Source organism: Wyeomyia smithii, chromosome 1 (assembly GCF_029784165.1).
Source record: "Wyeomyia smithii strain HCP4-BCI-WySm-NY-G18 chromosome 1, ASM2978416v1, whole genome shotgun sequence".
Taxonomy (NCBI): domain Eukaryota; kingdom Metazoa; phylum Arthropoda; class Insecta; order Diptera; family Culicidae; genus Wyeomyia; species Wyeomyia smithii.
This window is the reverse complement of record NC_073694.1, coordinates 187978881-188006715: the sequence shown is the minus strand read 5'-3', so window position 1 is coordinate 188006715 and position 27835 is coordinate 187978881. Positions and strand designations below refer to the sequence as shown.

At 38.1% G+C, this 27835-nt stretch overlaps 1 protein-coding gene across 5 annotated transcripts in view; it reads right to left on the bottom strand.

Moving 5' to 3' along the window:
* LOC129733996 (protein roadkill) overlaps positions 1-27835 on the bottom strand; it is a 155973-nt gene that overhangs the window by 14629 nt on the left and 113509 nt on the right. For 3 of the 5 annotated variants that reach the window (XM_055695706.1, XM_055695689.1, XM_055695698.1), the window contains 2 exons: positions 26751-26904; positions 4860-4981 (listed from right to left, as the gene is read on the bottom strand). In XM_055695706.1, the coding sequence (XP_055551681.1) occupies positions 4860-4981; positions 26751-26828 (200 nt within the window). In that variant the 5' untranslated portion in view covers positions 26829-26904. Of the gene's footprint in view, positions 1-4859; positions 4982-26750; positions 26905-27152; positions 27678-27835 lie in introns of those variants that run through there. The other 2 variants (XM_055695673.1, XM_055695681.1) reach the window with 1 other exon arrangement.

Sequence of the window (27835 nt, the reverse complement as noted above, 5' to 3'; positions counted from 1 at the left end):
TTAACGAACATTGTCAAGTCATCGGTCAGTGTCAGTGAAAAAGTGTTTCGGTGAGGTTCATTTTGGCTGAGTGGAACGAAATAGTGATCGACGACAACGATGGACAAAAATATTACGCCACAAGAAACTGGCTCCGGAAGATACTGGTTGAATTTTTTTGGAACACGACTCATTTTTGAGAAGCTCTTGAAAAATGCTATGTGAAAAGTGTAATTTCCGAACAATTTTACTGGGAAAGATGACTTATCAGCACTGTAGGAGGGAAAGGCGGGTTTGCACTGGAGGAGGGAAAGGCGGGTAGCAGTAGTATGAACACCGCACTCTAAGGCCAATATCATACTGAAAGCGAGGCGAAGCGTTTTTATATTTTTCACATTGTTGATAATAATCCTCGCGTGTTACAAGATGCGGTTTGCGCCGCTTCGTTTTCAATACAATATCGGTCTAAGGTCGATGACATAGCGAACGCGGAAAGCGCCGCGAACCGATTCGCCTTAAAGCAAAGCAAAGCCTTGGTGCTACATTCCGTATCGGAACTCGACCTTCTGTTTATTATACACAGACTTCGCAGCCGATTGTTAAGTGTACAGGACAATTGCGGGGCTAGCGCTACGGTCCTACTGACATTAACAGTCTCACCCGAGCCGAGACTCGAACCAACGACGACTGGCTTGTTAGGCCAGCATCTTACCTCGAGACCAGCTGGGAGTTTACCGGGGAACCGATTCGCCTTACCGTGGTCAAACGTACAACCGTGAGTATAAAATGTACATTTAACACATTTAACCATCGCAACACGACGCATTGAATGCTTACTTAAGAATTCCTAAAAAAAACATGTGTTCGAAAACGATGTTTTTATAATTTTTTTCTTCTATTCAAAGTTAATGAAAGATTTTTAAAACCACAAAAGAAAAATAAATACTAAATCACCCGAGATAAATGCAAAAATGTGTTTTATTTACTTTGCACATTTATGATATGGGCCCCTGGGGAGGGGGGAAGGTGTTCGTGTGGGACAATCTTGAGTGCACAGTCAATATCTAAACCCACGAGACGCCGCTGGTCAATTTAAGGCCAAAATTTTAAAGTATCAGTATTTACACCAGAAATTGTGTCTTCTTTGGAAACAGATATACTGGGTGTTAGGAAGCAGACTTAAAATCTTTTAAGGGGTGATAAAGGGCCCTATTTGATGAAAAAATTCTTCTACGCTTATGGCCAAAATTTAACTACTGCAGAGTTATTCACTTTTTTCAGTTTTCGGTTATGTTTGCCTTAACCCTCTAGTGCCAAGTGCCGCCTTCAGACGGCCTTCAGTTGAACCTCTAGAAAGCTTCAATAAGAACTTAAAAAATGTTTATAAAGCGTCATAGTGATTTTTGCGAAGTCCATCTAAAAACTAATTTGGGCACTAAAGGGTTAAACGAGGTCTAGCACAAGAAGTGTGATAGTTCAGTTCTATTGGTTTCGTTGGAGAGCTGAGAAAATATCGTAATCAATAGTTTCTTAAAAACGTCGAATTACAGATAATAATAGTAACCAAACTTTTAAATTCACACAGGGTGGCAACTCAAAACCCGAAATTAAATTCCCGGTTCACAATTAATATCTCATGAAATCTAGAACAAAATACGTTTATCAGAACAATCCATTTATCTAGTTTACAGAAAGAATAATCTATAGCAAGTCCGACGTGAATTTATTACAGTACATATATCGTTTTATCTGATCATAGAATTTGTATAATCGGGTGAATCATGATCGAAACAAAGAATGTACCATAATTGGACCAGCGATTTAATTCCAGATCCATTTGAATTCAATTATTTTTTTGGGTAGGTAATTGAATTGCCTAAAACTGTTACAGTGGCTTTTCCATTTTATCAACAGTCGTTTTTTATTATTACTCGCCAAATTCACGCTCGATTTTCTTACACTTTCTCCAAAAAAATCTAAATGGAGGATAATATACTTCCAGTTGTAGAGAATGTATTTGAAGCATAATTTTCACTTGTGCCTTGTGTCCTTGTGTGTGTGTAGTTTTATGTGTACAATTTTATGAACATATAATAGCTCAAATAGCCCTACAGTTTGGTGCTCATGGGACGTGGCTTTGAAAATTACGAACTCTATCGGTTCCGCAATTTCACATAAACAAATATTAGACTCTCCCAACTATACTAAAGAATGGACAGTACAATTCATACTGCGATTGCATGTAGAATAGCCTTGAGAAAGTTCGCGAAAATGCTATGGAAATAAATAATATGAACTATTTTTTTTTATTCGTTTGTATCTTGAACTTACATTACATTGAACTATGAAGATACATCATTTCCCTCAAAATATCAAGAATTTCAATTGAATCCAACACAAAAGATCCAATTCTTGTTATTTCGATGAATCCCTGGTTTCGACAAATTGCACTGTACATTTCAAAATGGGCACCCACCCTCAGGTAAAAAAGTTTTGTTAACTAGTTTTGTAAACTTTTTCATGAGATACACCTGCGTAAAACACATTCATTATCAGCACGACAAAGTGAACCGGTGAAGTCTCAGAGGTAAGCTGTTTCGATCATGATACGAGACAGGCCTTCGCATTCCACCAATAATTCCAACTTTAAAGCAAATAATTCACACAAGACGTGTTTCTACATGAAGTTTTCATGTTATAAAAGCATTTAACTGAAAAATATACTGTATTTTTCGAATATTTGAATCCATTATCACTGCTTGAAAACAAGGCATGATAGCAATCGTATGGGCGAATTGTGCTCGAAAATGGATCATTCTTTAAAACTTCTAACTAATATTATTTCTAAAATAATCTCAGTGAAACTTCCTCAGCATCATCTGGAAAAGTTGTTTGATGATATCGGTAAATACTTAAAATTACTTTTCATAAAAAGTGGAGCGATCTTGCATATGAATAATTGTTCCGACCACGGTACATTTTTAGACTGTTCAATCATTATGTAACATCCTACACTTAAAAAAAATACAAAACGTGATTTAGAAACAAAGTCATCTCAGATTAAGTTGTCTAAAGTTCTTCTGAACATTTCAAAATGGGCACTTTTTTTCGCGTTGAAAATGTTTCAGAAATAAGAAAAGTTGTTCGAAAAACTGTTCGTTTTCTCTTACTTTTGTCATTATTAAACATCGATAAGGTATGAGTAAACAGAAGTAAAATAAGAGAAGAAAAACAGGACATAAAAAAGTGTTTGCAAGAAAAACTTTTTTCCTTAAGAGTGTCCATATCCATATCCATATAAATCAGACCTTCCAAAATCTTGGTCTAGATAATTTTTTGGAAAAAAAGCATGTGAAATTACTTAGTACGAAAAGGCCTACAGACTAGTAGTTTTATTAAATTCATACCTTCAGTCGAGTTGATGCGAAATCGTTGTATATTTGAAATATGTTGTATAGCGTCTGCCGGGGTGAGATTGTGCCAAAAAAGGATACGTTTTTGTTCCTTAGCTTGTAATGCACACATTTAGGCAATGAGTTTGATCTAAATCAACTCAATGCACACTTAAATGTTTAGTTGACGACTGCCGCAAATATGGTTAAGCTACGATAAACTATAATTTTGCTAAAATTAAATGAACTTTGCCCTAATCTCACTCCTTCTATGGGGCGAGATTGTGCCAAAAACGAAAAGTTGAAATAATTACCTGTTAAATGAACAGTAGTGTATCTACGAATAATTCACATAAATAACATGATAAAACAGTAAGTCTAGGGACGATCATAAACAACGTGGACTATTAAGGGGCTTCATATGAAACTACGTTAGTATGAATTATAGAAAAACATATGACTGGATCAAATTGATATCTGGAGTAACCAGTTATGAGAACGTGCCTTATAGACAGTCTCTATACACATAGTGGCGTCTCCAGGTAGCTTAGAAAGGGAAAACGTTAGAACATAAAGCCTGAGAAGACTTTTCGTTTCCATTATTATATGTCATTGACCACTGTATATTTTATTGGAAATCTTAAAACCGCTGGAAACGTACCCACAACCCTCCTTACTCGCTTTAAAAGTCGTCAGTTTATATAGAATAGGTGTACAAAATATTGTTACATTCCATAAGCAATATCAGTCATTGTAAATTTCCATCTAACAGTTGTTAGCTTACTGTTCTCAAGCTTCAAGTCATTATTTCAAGTAATACCATAGCTAGACAACATACTTTATGTAAACGATGCAAGTATTTTGGTGTATACTGATACAATTTTGTCGTGAATGTGAATTCCGCACACTGTACCGTTCATTATAGCTTGGCACAATTTCACCCCAGAAAAGCTCAAAAAAAGTACAGTTTGGAAAAACATTATTTTCTGAGCCAACACAGGTTCAATGCATAATATTTCCTCAACACATTGGAGACGACATCCAAACGTACCAAATGAGCAGTAAGTTGATGTGATTTCTTGATCGGGTTTGTTTCCCTGGGACATTTTTGGCTAACGTTATTTGCGCATGTTTTTTCACCCTGTACTTTAAACATTATTTAAGTGGAACAGTTCACTGATATTATCTATATTCCATTTAAAGTTGTGAATAAATATGTCACGTTTCATAAAGTATTGAATTTGAGGTATTAGGTTCAAGAAATCTTAAGTAATTTAACATACAAACATTTCCCGTTTTGACTCAATCTCACCCCCGTGGCTTAATCTCACCCTGGCAGACGGTACATATAAATATGTTCACTTTTGAGTGATTGATGATAAACTCTCAGAGCAAAATCCTTCCTCAAATAAGTTCAAACAGTCATTTTTCTCAAATTATCGATCAAATTCCTTTGAAAAAAAAAAAAAAACAAATTAGTAAACTTACCATTTGAGTTTGTCGTTAGCACCGGCGGAGAATGTGGAGGACTTTAGCACTTCCCCCATCTCTTCCCGGCAGAAGCTGAAGTTGTTGATGGTCCACATGTAGCTGAACTTAACGACTTTGACCTGCAATGATTAAGTTGAAACAAGGAACAAGCGAAGAAAAAGAAGAGAAGAAAAAAAAAACCGTGGTGAAAGGGATGAACCGTTACAAACAAAGAAATCTTCGGGTAGAACTTAAATCGATGGCATTTCGTGGCTCATGTTATGGTTTGGACTGAGACGGAAGGTGTCGCACGTATTCAATTTAAACGAGGTCTAGTAGAGCAGAGTTATGGAACACCACAATGGAGAGGTAAACAGACAAAAACAGTGGATGGAAACGGCGTTTATTTTTCTTTCACCTTCGCCTGGCTGTGCTTTTCTCTCAGACTCTTAAGTAACAATGCATGATTGGGAGTATGGCGCGGGTGGGCGGATACAACGACGAATCATCGGCGGGGCGCAACGCGGAGTCTCGCGCAGACACAACAGACAGAAAGCGCGCGCCGTGGAGCAACCGTAGCGTGCACATGGTTATGTAAAAGCAAAAAAAGAGAAAATCGCCTTTCCTTTCGATAGCTCGTCGTAACCAGATAGATATTATAGTAATTCAGTTTCATTTTGAAGATATATTTTCTCTCCTCGAGGTCATCGTCGGTAGCAGTTGGGGTCGTTGATGTGGCCAACTCTGAGTCACTCCCCCCAGAACAGCTACAAGAACATCCACCGGGATCGTTCGGGGCAGCCGTAGTGGCCACCACAACTGGATCACTCGCCGTCATTGGAATCGTCGTCGTCGATCGGATAGTGGTGGGTGTTATAGGACATCTCGGTGGAACTGTAGCCACCGGAGTGGTTGTCGATGCTGTCTCTAAACACTTTTCATCCATAATCACTTTTTACACGGAATGGTAGATTTCACTTTGGCATAACAACTTGTCTCGCAATTATGTAATCGCCTATACTTCACACAGCACAGCTTGAAATGCTTGGATTGGTAACTCGAATTTTTGCACTGTTGCACACACTATTGGCTAGGGAACTCACTGTTCCCTGATGATAATCTAGAATACTGCACAGAACACTCGCGTCGGTAGGACTCGTGATAGCGACACTATAATCGACAGATGTAACATTCAGATGCACGCGTATTCGAGACAACACTGACTCCTCCAATCGCGCAACGCAAAGCGTAAACCTAAAACCACGACGCGCGCCGATATACGACGCTCGGTCGAGCCTCTATGCACGGAGAAAGAAAATTGGAGAGTGAGAGGCTCCGTCAGCCCAGCAATGCAATCAACCCCACAGATGGCACTGGCACGGGTGGCAGGGAGCCCCAAACAGAGGCTAGTGGCGGCGAAGATGTGAGTGAGAGCACGGAAGGTAAAAGCACGGCGAAAAAGAAAGGCGTCCACTACAAAAGAAATTGTACGATGAAAAACCTACAGGCGCTGAAGACTTCGCGAATTGCGCCAACGTTTCGTCGCCGCGCGTTCGGCCTGGAACTGTTATTATGTAATCGGAGAAATGGAGAAGGCATGCGTCGCGCGGACATAGCTTTTGTTGTTTCGAATGTCTGTGCCAGGTGGGACTACCCAAGTGAACATCGCCGGGTGCACCGAAGAGAAAGGAGCATCCGCGGCCGGTCGGTCGTAGTTGGGGCGTACTTGCACAACATCCCCCCACTTGGAGGGATGCTGCTGCAGTCTAGCAACGCAGGAGTTTGTTTTCGTTTAAAACCTGAATTATCCGTCCGTTTAGTCTTATCGAATGTAGGAAGTGATTAGCTAAGATTTATACTGTTGTTGAACCATTAATAGCTTTTGTTAACATCTTGCAAAACATTCCATATATAACTCATAAAATGAATTAAATTACTCTGAGTAATTGAATTTACTGTGATATATTTTCAGCAATTGTAATATCTGAAGAGAATTTTCAACAAAACTCACCCTTAAAACTTCTTACAAGTCAGAATTTTTACACGATTTTCAGAATGTACGCGATTACTTTAACGTGTTTTCAGAATTTACGAGATTTTTGTACGTGGCGTGTATGTACCTAGTTTTTCAGTAAAAAAAATTAAAATGACATTTTTTGAGTGATGAATTCATACATTTAATTCTCAATTTTTTTTTTTCAAAAACAAAGGAATAAAGCCTTGATGAGAAGAATTTATTTTACAAAACATCATACCAAGTAATGATAGTCGAGACAACAAATGTTCTTATGAACAGTTCTAAATTTTCCCTGGTTCTCCAAGTGATCTCCCACGTATAGCTAATCAAAGAAGAAGTTTGATGTCGCCCCGTTAACGTGTCTGCCCCTCCGATGAAAGTGAAATGAAAGTAAGAGTTATTTCAGTTTTCAAACTCCCCCTGGGAAAAGTGTGTGGGTCTTTTTAATTCACCTTTTTTGATTATTTCGCATTTAAATAAATACAATAACAATAAAAATATGCACACGCTTTCTGAATTTACCTTCCATTTCTACACAATCAACGACGCTAGGGTACAACCGTTTGGGTCCACATCGAGGCTTGTTTGTTGGTAGCTACTGTAGCATTTAGAGTGAATGTAAAAAAAAAAAACAGCAACAACTACAAACAACCCTGCGATTGGTGATGGTAGCGAAACGCCAGGAGATCGCACTGCATTGACTTTGGACGGAGGAGGACGTCAACGTTGGACGCGAGAATTGAATGTGGCCAAACGCACACGCCATTTGGGAAAATGAGGAAACGCTCGCTGGTAGTACGGTTGCATCAACTTTCACTTTCACTCTCAGCTTCATGCGCCTACTCGACGGATGCGGACAAGGCAATGGAGAACTGAAAAACATAGTCGTTGTCCGGGTATAACACCTAAACTTCCAACCCAGGCCACACAGTGGCCGATTCATCGAAGTGATCTTTTTTTCTCCTTTTCTGTCAAGTGCACACGCGTACGATCGAAATGATGACGACGACGACGGCACGGAACAACCTTCGAAATTGGTGACCATCGAGTGAGCGCCTCTGGTTTGAAAGCAGACACCAACCAAGAGCAAAAAAAATCGCGGAAGAGAAAACCAACCTTAGCCAAGTTTCGCGAGGTTATCGGAGGAGGTTCCGCAGCTACCGCGCTTGTCCTCGATATACCTAGGACCGACGATTTGTAGGCCCGGAAATGATTGGTTCTGGTCTGATGACACCGTGCGTCGCCTTGTGTGCGAAAATTGATCTCCAAAACGTATTTATGATTGTTCGTCCGCAAAACGCAATGAACATTTGAGCGTTTGTAGTCTGGCTTCACAAAGCAATCAACTGACAATAAAATTAGACAGTCTCCAAAACTTGTAACACTTTAACACTCGACAAGTTAGGACAACTGGTAAAAATAAACAACAAAGCAGCGCTTCATACGCGATGTTATAACCGTCTCAAATAGGTTTCGAAATTAGTACTTCATTCGGCTGTTTTTCTCCTGTAGTTGTCGATTTCTCCAAGGCTTCCGTTTTCAACACTTATACGCATATAAGGTATGCGCCCCCAACAGTGGTCGGGCGTCTCAGGTTATCAGACAGAGACGTCTTATATTCGGAGAAAAAAATGCTTTTCTTAAGGGGATTTACAAGATTTACAAGACTTTCCATACAATTTATCTGTAAATTGATTTGTATAGAGTATCTGATTTGATAAATAAGTCAACCAATTTTTTAGAAGCAAAAACTAATTCGGAACACTTTTTTTATACATAGTCAGTGATATAAATGCCTTGGTATTGTGCAACTTGTGGCAGATACCGGCTGGCCACTAGCACGTACAGATGTGTACCGTCTTGGTAGCAATTATATTTGCTATTCTGTGTACTGTGTACTGTGTACTGTTCCCAACTGGTCTCGAGGTACGATGCTGATCTAACAAACCAATAGTCGTATGTTCGAATCTTGGCTTGGGAGAGATTGCTAGTGTCAGTAGGATCGTAGCGTCCTGTACACTTAACAGTTGGCCGCGAAGTCCGTATAAAATAAACAGAAGCCCAAGTTTCAATGACGGAATGTAACATCAAAGTTTTTCCTTTCTGTACTAAAGTTCACAAAGTGAGACCTTCAATTGGGAAATTTATTTTTTATAGCCGAAATAATTTCTACAGACATTTATAATCCGACACCAAGTGTGTTCTTTAGCACTGGCAACGTGAAATAGGTAAACTAGGGTCATCTCAAATTAAAAAACGCTATACAAGATGTTTATCTACCCGAAGAAATACTCTATGCCAAATTTCAGCCCAATCGGACTTAAAATGGGGTGGCGCAAAGCGATTGAAGTTTGGCTTTTCTGAAATCCGAATAATCACCCAAAAGAGATTACGTAAAATTTCGGTAAAAAAAATCAATGCCAAATGACTTAAAATGCCTGAAACGTCGAGATTTAATGTCATCTGAAAAAAAATTTTTTTTGTAAAAATCGACTCTGGGACTAAATTTTTTTTTAGTTTAGCAAATTCAAAAACTATCTTCTAAAATTGATCGCTAGTGGCTCCAAATAACTTGTATAATAATATCTATCTATACATATAAAAATGCGGCTCTGTCTGTCTGTCTGTTCCATATAGGCTTGGAAACTACTGAACCGATCGGCGTGAAATTTTGTATATAGGGGTTTCAGGAGCCGAGAAAGGTGACTAAGATAGTTCGAGACCCCTCCCTCTTCTGGAAGGGAGGGGTCCCTTACAAATGATACACAAATTCCTGCACATCTCCAAAACTAACAAAATTTGGTATGTGAATGTTTTTGGGGGTAGCAAGTATGTCCATACTGGTTTGAAACCCCTCCCTCTTCTGTGAGGGATACAAATGAAACACTAATTTCTGCATATCTCAAGAACTAACCAAGTAAATGGAACCAAATTTGGCGGGTAGATGTTTTTAGGTTATGTGGATGCTTATCGACTGTGACGTTCAACTCGGGGGGATGATTTTCGGCTATTCAGTCTATTTAGAGCAGCTAAACGATGTTTCGCTTCAACTATCCGACGTTTCGATGATTTATTTCATCTTTTTCAAGGATTAGAGGCTATATCGTTTGTTATAGCCTCTAATCCTTGAAAAAGATTAAATAAATCATCGAAACGTCGGATAGTTGAAGCGAAACATCGTTGAGCTGCTCTAAATAGACTGAATAGCCGAAAATCCTCCCCCCGAAATGTTTTAGGGTTAACAAATATATCGATAATGGTTTGACACCCCTCCCTCTTTTATAAGGGAGGGGTTCTATACAAATGAAACACAAGTTTCGCACAGCTCGAGAGCCAATCTACCAAATAGAACCAAATTTGGCATGTAAATGTTTTCAGAGGTAACAAATATGTCCATAATGGTTCGACACCCCTCCCTCTTTTGTGAGGGAGGGGTTCCAAACAAATGAAACACAAATTTCTGCACATCTCGAGAATTAACCAACTAAATGGAACCAAATTTAGCAGGTGAAAGTTTTTAGGGATAACAAATATATTCATAATGGTTTCTATAAGGGAGGGGTCCCATACAAATGAAACTCAAATTTCGCACAGCTCGAGAACCAATCAAGCAAATACAACCAAATTTGTCAGGTGATTGTTTTTAGGTGTAACAAACATGTCCATAATGTTTCGACACCCTTCCTTCTTCTGGCATGTCTCCAAATACATACCATTTTGAAATCCAATATGGCGACTTCTGGTTTCTGAAAAACAGCGGCAAATGACCAAATACACCCAACATGAGTATTTTCGGAATTGTCATGATGCACAGAAGCCACAAATCGATCTCAGACAATATTTTGAATTGTAAGATGGCGACTTCCGGTGTCTGGAAAACAGCCGAGAATGACCGAATACCACCCAATATGAGTGTTTCTTTAACCAGAATGACGCTCAGAGGCAAAAAATTGTTTCCTAATCCCATTTTGAAATCCAAGATTGCGACTTCCGGTTTCTGAAAAACAGCGGCAAATGACCAAATACCACCCAATATGAGTGTTTCTTTAACCGGAATGATGCAAGGAGCTAAAAATTGACTTCAGACACCATTTTGAATTGCAAGATGGCAACTTCTGGGAAAAAGCCGAATACTACTACTAATACTTTAAAATTATTAAATTAAACATAAAAATAGGCAGGACGAAGTTTGCCGGGTCAGCTAGTACACTATAAATAGCATCAAATACATTGTTTTTCATGAGAGTGGTTTATTTATTCCACCTAGGGTAGTGCATAAATTGTGAAGAAATTAAAATAAAATGAAAAAACCCCTTTTTTACTGAATGCCACGAGAAAAATTGCTGAGAATGTAATACAGGTTGGACTCGATTATTCATCGTTTTTAAAAATATTTTACTCCGGATAATCGAGAACTTTATTTATTGTAATTTTTTTTTCCTTTTTTAGCTTGTCAAGAACAGCTAGTTTGTCGAAAAAATTATTGTACTCGGTAAACGTGCCGCCACGAAAATTGAAAAATGGAACAACAGGGTGGCGAAAAAGTTTTCAAAACCAAATTCCCTGTTTTCCCTGAAACATACTATTATTTTCCTGATATTTTTCAGCATTCGGCACAAAAAAGTACAACATAGATGAACGCAATCCCAGTGAGAAAAGAATTCAATCGGATATGAAACCGAACCTTAGAGGTCCCAAAATAGCCTTTTATGCTACGAAAATCAGTTTTTACGCTAAACAATTGTTCAGAAAAGAATCGCGTCTTGATTCAACATTTTTCCATGGATATTTTTCAGTTTTCTCTGATATTCCCTAATTTCCCTGATCGAATAAAGAATTTCCTGACATTCTAGGGTTTTCCAGGTTTCCGCCACTGTATGACTGTATGTGAATGTTATTTATACAGTCAGGTTTTTTTTACGTGGGGGCTCTCAATGTATTTATCTCAGACATGTCTGAATGTATTTATACGCAACAGATTTCGTTTGAAAGGTGCAGCTGCTTCAAATCCCTATGAACTTTACCGAAACCAATTTAAGGATGTACCGTACCTTATTGCTGACTATTTGAGCGTTATGGCGGATCAGAGAAAGCGACTAAGATTTAATCAGAAGCAACACGTCCAAGCTACTCTCTAATAATTGTTCGTCATCAAGAAACAATCGGTAAGTTATATAACACACATTGCTGAAGTTTTGTTTGATATTGTACATGATCTACTGAATTAAACTAAATTAGACTTACATAGAAGCATCACTAGAAGAGTGATCTTTCAATTTTATTTTTTACAATTTGAGCACCACCCTATATCGAATGAATGAACCACCCTAAAAAATTTAATGAATTTGGTGCCATTTATGGTGAATATAATATACAAGTTATTTGCGGACGTTACCGATCAGTTTTCTGAAGAAATTTTGAATTTTCCGAACGACAGTCGATTTTTTCCAAAAAAAAGTTTTTTTCGGATGACACCAGATCTCCACGTTTCAGACATTTTTAAGCCATCTGGCATCAGAAAAAAAAAATCGAAAATCGAAATTTCACAGTGTTTGCTCCGTTTGAAAAAGTGTTTGTTAAAAAAAAACATTTTTTTCTGGAGAAGTGCCCACTTTTATTTGTTTAAAAGAGTTTCAGGCAACAAAATTTTCTATCTAAAAACGTATTTTGAAAGAAATCTGAGATGATCAATTTGTTTCAATACGATTTGTTATTTAAAAAAAAAAAAATTTCAGTGACAATCCTAAAATAATTTTTTTCAATTTTTCAATGAAAATTCTAATAATTTCTTTAAAACCACCCTTTGACAAATTTTCTCTAACTGCTGGCGTTATCGAACGGTCTTGAGAAGCGAAATGCTTATTATTTATCCGTGCTAGTGTGTAATATATCACCCTTCCTATTTTGTTAAGAGGAAGTCACCTTAAGGTATTATAGAATTCAGCGTAAAGGAAAAATAAGCGGATGAGGACAGTGGCGTAGCCATGAGAGGGGGGGGGGTTTGTTAGGACTCAAACCCCTCAGAATGTTCGAGTTAATTTTTTAATCAGGGTTCTGCACAGCATTGCATTTGTGGGAAAAATTTCACCTTTGAATTTCGGTTAGCAGTAAGGAAAGACGGCTACGCTGCCTATAATCGCATATCAGTCCCATCTGGAAAATCATAAAGTTGAGAAAACAGCGCTCAAAGATATTTTCCTTGTTTTGTGTATTTCACTTGTTTGGGGTGGGTTATTCTAATTTTTTCGACATAATGTAATGGAATAGACCTCAATCATAACTTCTACATTGAAGAATTGCCTTTTTCGTGAAAATTACAACGAAAAATAAGGAAGAGACTGATATGCGATTACTAAGGCCATCAAGTAGCGAAATGATTGCATACCAGTCTCACTTTCAACCGCTCGGTGTAGGGATAGTCATATTTTTCTCAAGTATTTTGAATATGGGCAGACGTTCATGGCCGCAGATAACTTCTAAAAATGGTGCATAAAGAATGACGGAGACGTCCACTTATTACTTACCCCGACTTTAAGGTCGTCGTTGATAAAGCAAAATATACGGTGAAGTCTTGGATATGAATAATTTCCTTTCTTACGTCGTCAGTGTTTTGCAATACGTGCTGAATAAAATTATTCCGCATCAGCCCGTGCATTTAGCATATTGGAAAAGTGGTATTGAGAAAGGGAAGTTTCCAATTTCATTACAACAGTGACTTGATAGAGGACGACGGCGATGAAAAGAGGTATAAGCTGTTTTTAGCTAAGCAACCAAAAACGATTTCTTCTGAGTTCTGACAATTCCAACTTGAATGATTATTTGAAGTGAGCAGATCATCCACAGGAAATTAACCCTTCACAGAAAGCAGCATTGCTCAAGGCTATTATTCCTCTGGTTGACGAAACCAATAACCTTTCGGGAACGAACTTTCAGAAAAAGTTGCAGTTTCAGTGTCTACCTAAAATTAACTTTTGCGTGAAATTTATTGGAAATAACCTTGCATTTATCAGTTATTTGATGATTTTTTAACAGTAAAAAGCTTGAAAAAACAGCACCAAGTATTTATTATATGAGTTTAAGAAAAAAATATGGCCATATTCAGGAAAAACATTTGGTGGGACTGATATGCGATTATTTTTAAGATGGGACAATTTGACCTCACATTTTTTTCTGACTTTTTCGAATAAAACATACTTTTTTGTTTCTTTAATCGATAGTAGAGCAAGAAATAGATAGAATTTGATATTTAACTCAAAAACGATGAAAATCCATATGGGACTGGTATGCGATTATAGGCAGTACGTCTTGTTCAAAAAAAAATTCATGCAAAATTTAAGCTCAATCCGGGACTTCGAGCTGCGAAGTCTCAAAGAATTGTGGAGAAATTGTGAATATTAAATTGTCGAAATCGATTTTCTTCAACCTAATGTTTTAAAAATGCATGAAACTTCGAAATCTGGTGTTTCTTCAAAAAAAATCTACTCAAAAAACAAATTTTCTGTGAAAGTGTTCCAGCTCGACAACTTTCTGACTCCTAAAAATTCATTTTTCGGTTTAGAAATTGAAACTTGGGCGGCTTCGAGGCATGAATTCCGGAAGTCCGATTAGATAAGCTATCTTTAAGACCTTTGCCAGAGACTTGTTATACATGAGTTCCGTACATGCGGAGAAAACAACAACCGCCCACAATTAAGTCTGTTGCTAGATTGATTTGATTGAACAACTTTTACTTAAACCTAACCTTCTCAAACCTCGGAGAGAAACAATTCCCTGTGCCGATTTTACTCCCTGTCATTCTCTAGCTTTTTAATTCCTGGCTTGCTTTCTGTCACCTGTAGTTACCAACGAATGCATGAACGAGCTGGAATTTCTATGGAGGCTTTTTATCGAGAAGACAAAACTTTTGATACCTGCCGCTAAACGAAATTTTAAAAGTCGATTTCCATTAACAACCTACTGTTTGTCATGCGATAAACAACAATTGGAATGTTGTTCTCTAGTTGACCATTGACTAAACTACGCAACAGTTTAATCAATCAGCATGCGCGTTGCACGGTAAACGGTATCGCTGAAGTGAGCAAGAAAACACTTCATCAACGCAACTCGAATTAAGAATGAGTGATGTGAGCGCGCGGAACTACTGCTTATTTTTAATCCGTTTAGCTACATGATAGTCATTGATTTAGGTTACTCTTGCTTCAATATTCTCGAGATCCACATTTTTTAAGTAACAGTATCAGATTCACGAGACACTCGAAGAAGTTGATTGCTCCCTTAAAACCGGGCGTAAATCTTGTAATTCTTCCCAAGCTGCGACAAAACCGCTTTAAGGTTACAGAGTTAGCTTTGTCAAGTGAATGGTCATGAGTTTGAATCTTAGTTGCTTTTTTATTATTTATATGGAGCAATTTATGGAACAAAAAAGTTCGTAAAATAAAATAACATAACCTGCATGCATTTCCAAGTTCATAGGTAAAAAGTTCTATTGCCATGTTCATTTTATACGTGTTTTGTAGTATGAACTTTTATCATTATTTTTAATGCGCCATGATTTGTTATTTATTCAACATTTACCACTGAATTGCTAGAATAATTAGTAGCAGGGAAGATCTGTGTTTTATTAGCGTTCAATAACAAATGATGGAATCGCTCGCTATATTTTTCGACAGTTTTATATTAATCCCTCATAAGACGTGTTTAAAACTAAAACTGTTTGTGCAAGATTTTTCCTGTATCGCGATTAAATCACTCTTGCTTTTTGTTGTACTCTCGGAAGAGAATAATTGCGCTTGAATAAAATTCGATTGAACATTTCAAGACAAATGAATTTTATCCAAGATAGCCAAGTAACAAAACTCTTTTTGTCAAAGTTTTATAGCGTTGTTTTGATAAAAACAATACACTAAGGTCACTTTGCAAGATTGGGAGGAACAAAAGGTGATGACCAATTGGTTGGATGTCAAAAAGTGTTCCCAATCTAAAAGATTTATCACACCAAACGAGAATCATTCGAAAAAGCTCCTTGAGCTCAACAAAAGAGCTCTTTGTACATACGTCGGCCTAGTAACGGGGCACTGTCCGAGTAGATATCATTTAAATAACATTGGCCGGGTTCAGGATGATATCTGTCGCTTTTGTAATATGGAAAGCGAGACATCGGAACATCTGCTGTGCAGTTGTGGTGCATTATTTTAACGCAGATCAAGGTTTCTTGGCAGTGGCTGTGGCCGCATTATTTAAACGCAGATCAAGGTTCTTTGGGCAGTGGCCCAAAGAGATTTGGTCTTTGAATCCTGGGAAGGTGATTGGCTTCATAAACCATATTTCACCTGACTGGGAGCGTGTCGGTGCAGGTACCTGATCACTCAACAATAGTGGTCATTGTATTTTGCAAGGGGATACGTATAGCAATTGACTGGGGTATATTACAAAAGTTCACATCAATGGACAACGTAATTCTAATTCCCTAACAAAAAAAAGGTCACTTTTTACGCGGGTTTTTTTACGCGGATTCCGGAACTCCAAAATTTACGCGGTTTTTTCTACGGGGATTCCGGAATTTACGCGGTATTTTTTTCATGCGCGGATTTCGGTTATTCTTCACTCGGATTGCAGAATTTACACAGGCTTTTAATGCGGATTCCGGAATTTACGCAGTTTTATTACGCGGATTCCGGAATTTACGCGTTTTTACACGGATTCCGGAATTTACGCGTTTTTTACGTGGTTTCTTTTTAGGCGGCACGTATCCCCCGCGTAAAAAGCAACTTTAGTGTATTGTTACTAGGGTAGCCTTACAAATAGTCCATGGAATAATTTTATAATTGGATCACAACTATGAAAATCATTCCTTCCATGAAGAATGTACTGTTAAAAAATTCCATTCAAGCGTATCTATTTTGATATTTGGCTCGATTGACATTGAACCATTTAATCCGATTCATTACAACAAAATAGGATCCTTTTTGATATGTAAGCCCGAGTAATTAGAAGCTTGTCTTTTGTCAGACAGGTTTTTAATAAATTTACGCCTAAATCATCCACTTTCTTTCAATTTTTTCCACCTATCGACGTCTATTGTGAGTGTAGCTGTATTTTCTTTTAATAAGATAAAATGATTTCAAGAGAATTTTATGAGCACAATTAAAAGATAGATTTATCATAAATACTGGAAAGATATATTCTTCTGAACCCAATATCGTATCAATATTTACTGTGGTGTCCCTCAATTGCTTGTTATGAGATTCAAATTATAGAACCGAGAACTTCTGGTAAATAATTCCTGAGTCAAATCTGCTCATATTTAAAACACAACCTTGATTTTGTGCGACTTACTTTGTCAATATCAACATTCAACTCCGGATTAAAATAATCTCCTTCGCCAATGCAACATGAGCAAATATTATGACAAACATTTTAAACTAATCAATACTGTGCAAATCCTTTCGAAAAAACATTCAACACATTACCGACGCATAAGGGTACAGCTGCCTTGTGTAACAGAGCAACTTTCTAAGCAGTCCGGTGGAGATATTCGGAAATTTCGATTCGATTGTTTTTTTTTTGTTTTGTTGTGAATGCATTACCTCTTGCACAACCATGAGAGACAGACGAATGGCGGCGGGGGAGTTTGTGAACTTTGCTTTTGTTTTCTGCCGGTAAAGTTGAAAACATAAGTTCAAAGCAGCAACTGAAGCCGCAGCCGCATATCAAAAGAGAGAACGAGTGAAAGCCGTTCGCTGCATCGGAAAGGGCTCCGCAACTGTCAGTTCACGTGGTATCCGAAGATATACAAAATATACCGTGGTGGTACCGAGCGATCGTGACCAAGATCGAAATCTGAGCAGTGAAGCAGAGTGAGAGGTGGTAAGGGAGGGGGTGGAGAGGCGGATGATTAGCCTTTGAGTTAGGCTTAAATATCAGTCAACAGTTTGAGTTAGGCTTAAATAACAGTCTAAAGTGAAAAAAAGCATCCACTTTGAACGATTGATTTCCAAGTATTTTCAAAGAGGTGATGGTCGAAGTTTTGAACACTTTCACCCATGCATACCGCACCATAAATAGTGCAACAAGATTCAACGGGACAACTGCCGCGTTCATCCGAAGCTCATGGATAGAATAATAATAAAATGTATTTATCTAATGCTCAAAGAAGTACACTCCGTTGGTCTCCGGTGGTTCCTTTTACGCCAACGCAAACGTTGCTTTTGTACGATAAATGCTGCCCTAAAAATATCCACAAAGTATCGGAGATAATAAATATCAATAAATTGAAAGTTTATTGTAGGTGAAGAAAATCATACTAAAAATGTACGAGATGTAAGACACGGGCCTAAAAAGTGTCACCTACGTTCGGGCTCGATTCTTTATATCTGCAATCAGATCGTGAAATGTCAAATAAGACATTAAGACAGGAATGGATTTATTTTCAGCTCATCACACGAAGGGTGTAGGGGGTAAGCAATCTTCAGTTTTAACAAATTTTTACTTTCAACAAGCCATGATATGGAATTGTGTCTCTCATGGATGGCAATTGAGGCCTGCTACCAGGCCTCTATTTATAACATGTCACATATCACCACTAAAAATACGTAACGTATCGACCGTTTTTAACCTCCGAATGTGCAATTTCATGAATAATTTTTTGCTCATTGTTTGTTTTTTTTTTTTTTGTCATACCGTTGTGCTCCATTTAAGAAATATTTTGTTGATAATCCAAAAGTTTTTATGGTCCAAGTTTTCAAGGTAATGTTCATAACATGATCTTCGGCCTAAAAACAACCTTTTTTGAGCACGAAAATGTTCATTAATTTGAAAATTTTTCTCATGAGAATTATATGTCTAGTGATATTGTTAAATCCACAAATTTTATGAAAGGAATTCACAGATCAAGGGACATGGGAAAGGCTCCAAACTAAGAATGATGCTATGTCAACGTATAAAAATATCAATATTTTCTATGAGTTTCGTAACGATTGCCATTATTTTGAGACTTGAGAGGCATCCAACATTCACATCCACATAACCTTGATGATTCTACCTTTCGTAAGAGATCCGACATCGGTTGCTCTGAGACTTAGTTAAAAAACTAATGAGACAAGTACACGAACAAAACAAATACTTCCTATGAACTTTCATAGAATATAATATCGAAGAGCCTTCAAGTGTTTCGAAATAATATACACTGCCAGTTTGCGTCATACCGTGTCATTAAACGGGAAGAAACCGTAACGTATAAAATTTGTTCTATTTTTACATCTTATTAGTTTTACACAAGGATGCCGTTTAGGGAAAGGGCGTGGCTTTATAGCACCCAACCTTCTCGACATACAGTTCAATTGTGCGGATTGTAACTCAGAAGGGAACTACTGTTGCAATTGAATTATTGTAACGTTTTGAATGTTGAAAAACATTTAGCAATTTCTAAACTCAAAGTCGAGACCGGCCCAAACTGTAATCATACAGACTGTAAATAAAACACTTGCACCCCTAGGTTCAATCACCTGATGACCTTGTTAAGCTGGGTTGCTTCCTCGACGTTTGCCCGTGGTCAATGCTTTTTTTTTCAACCACGGACAGAAGGTACTTTATTCATTTCCACCTGGGACCCATCGGTAAGAGGTGAAAGAACTCACGGCTGGCTGGTTGGTATCGTGCGTTGTTCCAAGAACGGAACAAGCTCATATCGAATGTGCGATAGTAATAAGAAGCAATAGAAAGAAGCAACCACCAAAAACAAAATATGCGCTACAGACGTTCGAAGCGAAGCTGAATGGCTGCAAGAACGCCAGAGTGCCGTTGTCGGTTACGGAATGGCACACCACAGACGGATTAAGTTCGTTGGCTGGGCCTTGAAATCGGTTGCAGGTAGTGAAGGAGAGCATAAAAACTTGTGGATGTATGAATGTAAATAAAATGAGCAAGAAATTAGAAAGATAGCCTATATTTAAAGCTGAGTAATGATTCGTTCACAGCTTTTTAAAACAAACTGGGCTCTTTATACGCGTGACTACTTTTTGATCAAACCGTTACATCGTGTTCTACGCATCATGGTTTGAGGTGATTAGCGAAATAATCGTAAACAGCAAGCGTTTCTTATTTATTTTTCTCCTTACTCTAACTTCTAATCTAAAAGGGACACAAAATTCATGGGAATGGTTGAATAGCTACAATCTTTCTTTTTTTTTCGGTTTCAGCTTTTGTAGTGCACCTGTGTTGACCATTGTTATCAACGTGGGTGTGCAGAATTATTTCTCCCCCCTCGGCTTCCATCTGGAATAACTTTCGACTCACTGCACGAAACACCGTGAAATTTATACCACAGAAAGTGCACTCCTGAACAAACAAACCACTGTACAAAAATTCTTGCAGCGGTCACTTTCTGTGCTACTGCAACACAATAACTAATTCCGGATTCTAACTGGACAGAACTTTATACCGATTTATGAACATATGATAATTGCATACTTTTATAAGTTTATCCGAAAAAAAAAACTGCCGGATTTTTTATTTAAGTCCTCCACATTTTTTGGAAGTTAGTTGCTACATGCCCCGCCCATTGTATCCTTCCAACTTTACCCACATTTTTAATACTTGGTTCACCGTAGAGTTGAGTCAGTTTGTGATTCATTCTTTACTTCCATACACCGGTTTCACATCCACCGCCAAAAATCGTCCTTAGCCCCTACCGTTCGAAAACTTCAGAAGCTTGCCGATCATACTCAAGCGTCGCCATCATCTCGTGCCCGTAAAGAACATCGGTCTTATTATCGTTTCGTGTATGGAATTGTGCAAGGTATTCTACAAAACATTGGGATCTTGTGAGAACTTCCGGCAATGAAAGATCTTCCTTCTCGGAACTTCTCAGCAATAATGTCCACATCGACAGAGAAGATAATAGACAGACTGGTTTTGTGGATTATAGAGTCCTACTTATATCCTCGCGCTGCACTGTACACCATTCATCATGATCTTAACCAGTCTGATCCCGGGAAAGCCATTCTCGTCCATGATTTTCCATAGCTCTTCACGATCAATAGTGTCGTCGTAAGCGCGGTTTTGAAATCGATGAATGAGTGGTGCTTATGAATTTGGAATTAATGACACTTCTACTGCCTGTGATCGCATAATTGTAACATTCGACATTTTATGGATTTCGTGCTTTTTATTGAAAAAAGCTTAAAATAGTATGTACTTTTTACATCTGAAAAAGTACTCTTATGTTTGTTTGAAAAATGTCGTAAAAAATACCAAGTTGTTTTGTCACCTAGCGTAAAGAACCGCAAAATTGTCATACTACTTAACTTTTTCAAATTTTTTGTCAAAAAAGCTTCCATCCAAATCCACATCTGCATCTTTTGGAACTCGGAAGTTATTCTGGTCCGGTAACCAAACACCGGTGATCCGTTTCTGATGTTCTGATGTTCAGTTCATAAAAGTATCATTGCAAAAATTTCAACAAATTTGGCTTCAAAGTTAATGTTCAATGTATACATAGTGCAAAGTAGTACTTTCTTCATGGTACTAAGTTTAGTTGAACTGTCTATTTGCACGAATGTATTGGGAACCATGCATTTAAGTTCAAAGTATAAAAGTGTCATTTGCTCAAACAGCCAATTTTGCAAATGTTACGATTATGGGCAGTCTACTCCTCCAGTAATCTCGGACAAACACATACAATTCGCATAGGTTGCTTAGCATTCCTCACATTGGAGTCGGGAGCGTCTTCGATTAGAAATTCGGAAAAATAAAAATCATCAAAAGTGCCCTGTATATGGGACTAGTATTATTGAATGAGAATCGTGTAGTGAGAATCCATCATTTTCTGTGGAATCCGACAGATTGGAATCCGAAGAGTTTTCATAACACGATTCTCATTGAAGAATCCTAGTCCCATATACAGGGCATTCCTGACGATTCTTTTTTTCAGGATACCTCATAGAGGACGCCCACGATCTCAATGTGAGGAATGCTAGTGAATTCGCGTGAACTGTATGTGTTCGTCCAGATTTATATGAATTATTTCTACCCGGACGTCAACACAAGTTTCCTCACACTGAAATCGTAGGCGTCTGCGGAAAGGAATCCAGAAAAAAGAATCCTCATCCCTTCATCCCTGTCTATAGTACTAGGATTCTAAAATGAGAATCGTGCTATGTTAATTCTTCAGATATAAAATCTTTCATTTTAACCATTATTTGCTCTACGGAGTACCCGGGTCTTGCATCTTGCATCTTTTGCAATTTTCATCCAATTTCGATAGTTTTAATGCTAAAAAAGAACTAAGAACTGATCTACTTTCAAATTAGCGTTAGCCGTGCTCCTGAAAAATTCTCTCTCTCTCGGGAATCCGGTTTTCCGGGAATGTTTTTCAAAACTGAGGAATGTTATGAGTATTTAAAAAGAATCTCACAATAATCGGCTCAAAGTTTATAAGGTTACCTTCTATGGTTTTGAGTATTTTGGTAATACATATATCGCAATGTTCCTTCGGAAACAGGTTTTACTGGGGCTTCTGGTGGAAAAATGACGTCAATTTGAATTCCAAGATGGCGACTTTCGGTTCGTATAAACAACACAGAGGTACTTTTAATTTTTTTTTTTGAGGATAATTTGAAACCGTGTTTTAACTCTTTGCGACGTTTTTACTAAGCTGTTAGCTGATTTTAAAATCAGTTTTGTTTTCAGTCTGATCCATCCATGGAATAACTTTCAGCTCAATCTGAAAATAATTTTCTGCTTTGCTTTTTCCTACCATTTACAAGCGTTTTTCAACAATTGCGCTGAATTTTAATCAGCGCTAGTTTTACGCTTTATTAATTTGAATCGGAATTTAACCGGGATAGGTCTGTATATGGCCTATAACGAACTACACACTTGATATGAATACTCGAGTAATTATAAGAATGGCAAAGTTCTAAGCACTGTTTCGATCATGGTCATTATATTAACGAAGCATGTTCCGGTTATACATCCGGAACCAGTTGACCGATTCCGGCCATACGCATTGGTAACGTAAGGGATCCTAATACCAGCCTTTTGGCGGTTGTTGAGCTTAAATTGGTTAGCGTAAAGACGAGAAAAATACAAAATATTATGCAACAAAACCGTTCGTTTTTGGCACATGTGCCAAAATCGATCAGGGTCTGTAGTTTGCGTTATTCGTTTTTTTTTTTCAGAGGATTTTTTTACATATATTGAGACGAATTTTCATACTTTTTTTTCTGTACCTAAGAAGCATTCTCAATCCCGTTTCGGCTGAATTTTGATCATGTTTTTTTGACCTTTTCTTAAAATATAACGTTGTTGGCTTCAGAGACATTTTTTAATCATTTTGACTGAATTTGGAATTGATTCTTTTCTGTTATTTCAAGCTTTTCAAAGTGTTTTCAGGGTCGTTTTTCAATGAGCACCATTTTAATTTTTATTTTAGTTTGTTTTATAAAACCGGACGTCGCCATCTTGGAATTCAAATTGACGTCAGGGGTTATTTTTTAGGGGTTCCAGAGACTGGATCCCAGTTCTGAAAATACCCACATTGGATGCTATTTGACCTTGTTTTATTTAATTGTTTTGTGCCAACTAGAAACCGCAGTGGAATCTGTTCCGGAAACACCATGTAGAGGGCATATCACCAAAATACTCAAAACCATACAAATGGCCTGTAAAAGTACTTCGAACCAATAATTATTAAATTCTGTTCAAATATTCGTGAAACTCCTTAGTTTCCGGGCAACCGAATTTCTGGGAATGAGAGAATTCTTTCAGGGTACTGTTGACGCTTTTTTAGACTACAGAAACATTTCAGAATCTTTTAGTGCTAAAACTATCGAAATCGGTTGAAAATTGCAATAGATACAAGAATTCCATTTTTTGGGTGAGGGTGAGAGGTTTCGTATCCGAATAGTTCTCAAAACACGATTCTCATTCAAGAATCCTAGTCCCATAGACAGGGCTGTCTGTCCGTTTTAGTAACAGTTGTTGAAAATTGTAATTTGGTTCGCATATTCACAGAAGTTTCTTTCGGATTCTAAGAAGTTAAAGCAACTTCGATTTGATGCTATTTGTCCATGTTTAGTCGCAGTTTTCAGTTTACTTTGACTTCGTTGATATATATGTTTGATTTTTGGTCTTTCTCAATCATATCATTCCGGGTACAGATCAGAGGAAGACAGAAAAATATATAGGGGAATTCACGTTTGGCTGAAATTTAATTTTTTTCAAATGAGAAATTTTCATTTGTTAACCATCAGTTATACGATCAATATTACTTCCAGACATAGGTTTTGTATACTTCCAGAGCAGAATTAACAAGTTACAGGATTAAATTGGCAAGTATAACACTCTAAGTAAGAGCTAATTAAGTTGAAATCTTTATTTCCTCAATCAGATCCAACGTCTACTCAGGAATACAATTTGATCTAGAAAAGAAAGCAAGTTTACCATTCTATCTCCCGTGATATGTATAATAATCTATATGACGTTTGTTACATACTTCAACTTCATCTGGGAAAAAGATAGACACATTACGACACGTTTTGCTCAGTGTAATGCTATACAGCATAAAAAAACCGTCGAGCCACTGAGATTCTCTGTGTGTTAGTCAGAGATGCGTGTATGCAAATTCGATAGATTTCTCAAAAAGAAACCCAAAGATTGCTACATTTAGATTTCATATGTGATTCGTACAAATTCTGTTCGTATCGCAGAAACGATTCTTCTCACGGTTCCGTCACCGAGTTATAGGTATTCTGAGAATTCTTGCTCAGGACTCTCAGCGTGTTAGTTAGGGGTCGCTCTGTATGCTAGTTGGTTTAGAAAGGTATCCAACTTTTTCGAACCCTTTCTGATAAGCTCCGTGCCAATACCCTTCCCCAACTGCTTTGTTGTTTCTAAGTTATTTGACAGCATTCCAAGATTCACTTATCGTGAAAGTTGTTCCTTCTATCATATTGGTCTTCTGCTTTTGCGTCAGTCACGTTTATCAGCACTATGATTCAGTCGCTCGATCACCTCAAATTCCTCTATAAAAAATCATCATTTTTATCTAGGCATTCATTGTTTTTCACGTGTTTTTGTTAAACGATTCAGCTTCTCATTTCCTGGCACTCCAACTCAAGACTTTACATGTATTCTATAGCGACCTCAGAAAGTTTCAGGATGTTGTAATAGCTCTTATAAGGAGTATTATCAAATCAAGTTAGTCATAAACATACTCCACGCTCGATAACACCTTCAATTTATCTCGACGAAACAGTCGATATATTATTATTAATCTGATATCAAACGTTGTGTTGAACAATCACACACAGACGTAAGTATCATCGTCACCCCTGAAAAAACGTGTTAATTATTGTCTCCTATTTTTCTCCGCTAAATTATCAGTTGTCGTTCTACCACTCTCTATGTGACTCGCTTATCAATCAGGGTCGAAAATTCCGCAAACCCCGCGGCGAAATGAATACGCAAAAGTAGCTAGGGTAACGTTTTGCCTAAGAGCGGTTGAATTATTTCGTGAAGTCGAATATTTCGGCGTTTCATGAAGGAGTTTCTCCAAAAAACTGTATACACATTGAGTAAATCGCCAGGATACAAAATATTAAACTTCAATGTTTAAAAATCCGATAGCTGGGAGACGGCCTAGCACAGACAGGTCTAATAAAGAGCAAAGGGACTACAACTAAACACTAGACACATCGTTTCATACGATGCACGAGTCACGCGAAGTACCACAACGCAAATCATAAAGAAGCGCCAATGTATCGAAAAGGGTCGAACGTTCTGTCGGGATGCGAAGGAGGTAATATTTGCCCTTCTTACAATTTGGGGAGTTTCGCCCTTCATGCATACAAATGTGTATGATACATGCAGGCAGGGATATTTAACACAGAGGGTCCATCACCATGCAATTGCCAGTTTGTTTCGATTCTGAGGATTTGTTTCTGGTTTGGATATGTCGTCGTACGGTGACTTGCTGCTACAGGGGCACAGTGCGATGACTTGAGTCTCACAGTGGAGGACAGATGAACAAGGTTCCCAAAGCAGGAGGTGACTGTGGAATTGGATGCGTGAGCAGGGTTTTCAGATCGAAATTTTTGTTTTTCAATTCGAATCAAAAAATCTTCGAAAGTTACCCGGAATAAAAACTGAACTTGACAAATAGGGGACTTTCAAATTGAGTAATTTTTTAAGGATTTTTGGCATCAATTTTTACGCAACGGAAGCTGGTAATATACTGAATTTGACGTGTAAATTTGGATTTACAGATTCAGGTTGCGCTGCTTCGAACCAAGAATCTTTCAAACACGAATAAATCAACTTACGTGGCATCCCTGGTGCGTGGAGGCAGAATTGAAAGAAGCAGACGAAGTGTAGGCTAATAGAACCACGAGTCCGTGCGGAAAATATGTGAGCAAAAGAGAATCAACCGAGCAACCAGTCAGCCGTTCAAACGAGCCGAGGTCAACGTACGTAATGATGTGTGCGAGAGTGCGGAACTTGCCACTAGTTTTTTTTTTAATTCTGTACACTGTAGGAATCACCGGTGTTCAGTGTTGGTAAAGAACTTATGCGCGAACAACAGACTACTGACTTCTGTGCCTTATACTATGCGTCGACTCATGTGTGTATGCTGACAGTCGTCACTGCTGCCGTTCTTCCTAGATACTATTACTGTGAATGACTGCGGGGGTAACCAACGGGTTAGTATCGTTCACTTAGCTCTTGACGTAAACGAATGGGATCAACGAATGCGACGCTTAGGGTAGATTGGGTGGCCTCTTGATTTACTAAAGGAGTGAATGGCTGAACAAAGTCTACAAGGTTTAAACGTCGACACCTTCCTTCGGAAATGCCATCGTTAATGTTGCAGATAAAAATACATTGAAACTTACCTGAGTATAACACCAGTTTTCTGCAACCGGTGTGTTGACCTCTGGTAGGGGAGGTGACGGCACTCGGCTGACTGCCATTGTGCTACTGGAAGAGTGCAGGTTGGAGGTGACTCTAGCCGTTTGTCCTGCCGGACAGTCACTCACTACCGGCAATCTGTAAAACAAACAAATTGAGAGTAATAAATAAGTGGAAATAGTAACATCTTATGAGGTCTTCAATGTTAACATTTTAATGTGAGTAAAATGACGATATTGGGGCTAGGTCATTCGAATTAATATTACAATTTATGTGAAAACAGGATTCCTCGAACAATTGCGAACATTAAAGAACAACTTTTGCCCAATTCATGGATAAGATTTATAACATTCTACCGACGAATTACGATATCTTTACGAACATACCTCACAGTGTAATAACTGAGCCAACTAGAATCATCAGCGGACGTCATCTAGACAATTGAGGTGACACGTGCGATCCACTGTGACACTGGAGCGACATCGACAAACTCGTGCGTGAACCGGTAACTTTTACATCGTAAAAATAAACAATTCTCTTCACAACAAAAAGACACCTCCTTCAAGAAAGCACTGTTTTACACGATGTTTTAGCACTCTACATCCACAATGGAACAAAAATTCCACCAACGAATAGAAAATACACCATCACTCGGGACGCACGTTACCAGGAAAGTACACACTTCACAGTATTTTTAATTTCTGCCTAAAATAAACTGAACCTCCGTACCGCACAAGTTTTGATAACAAAATTGTTGTGCATAAATTAATGAGACAGTCACCCCGAAAAACGAAAACTGACTAAAGAAGCTGCAACTAGTTATATTGTATGACGAAGTGCGCACACCAACACCTTAAGACTGCCTCTATCCAGCCTTTGTCTGGTTTACGTGGGCTTACGCTGACGACTGTCACAAGCACCGAGTTTCACATATTCTCTTGCGCTCCCATGTTTTGTTCTTATACTCTCTCTCTCGCACTCTCAGCTCAGGTCAAAAGTCGAGAATCTCTCTCTCCGTGCCGCGCACACGCTGCTGGCTGGCCTTCCGTTTTGGCATGCCGGCGGCGGA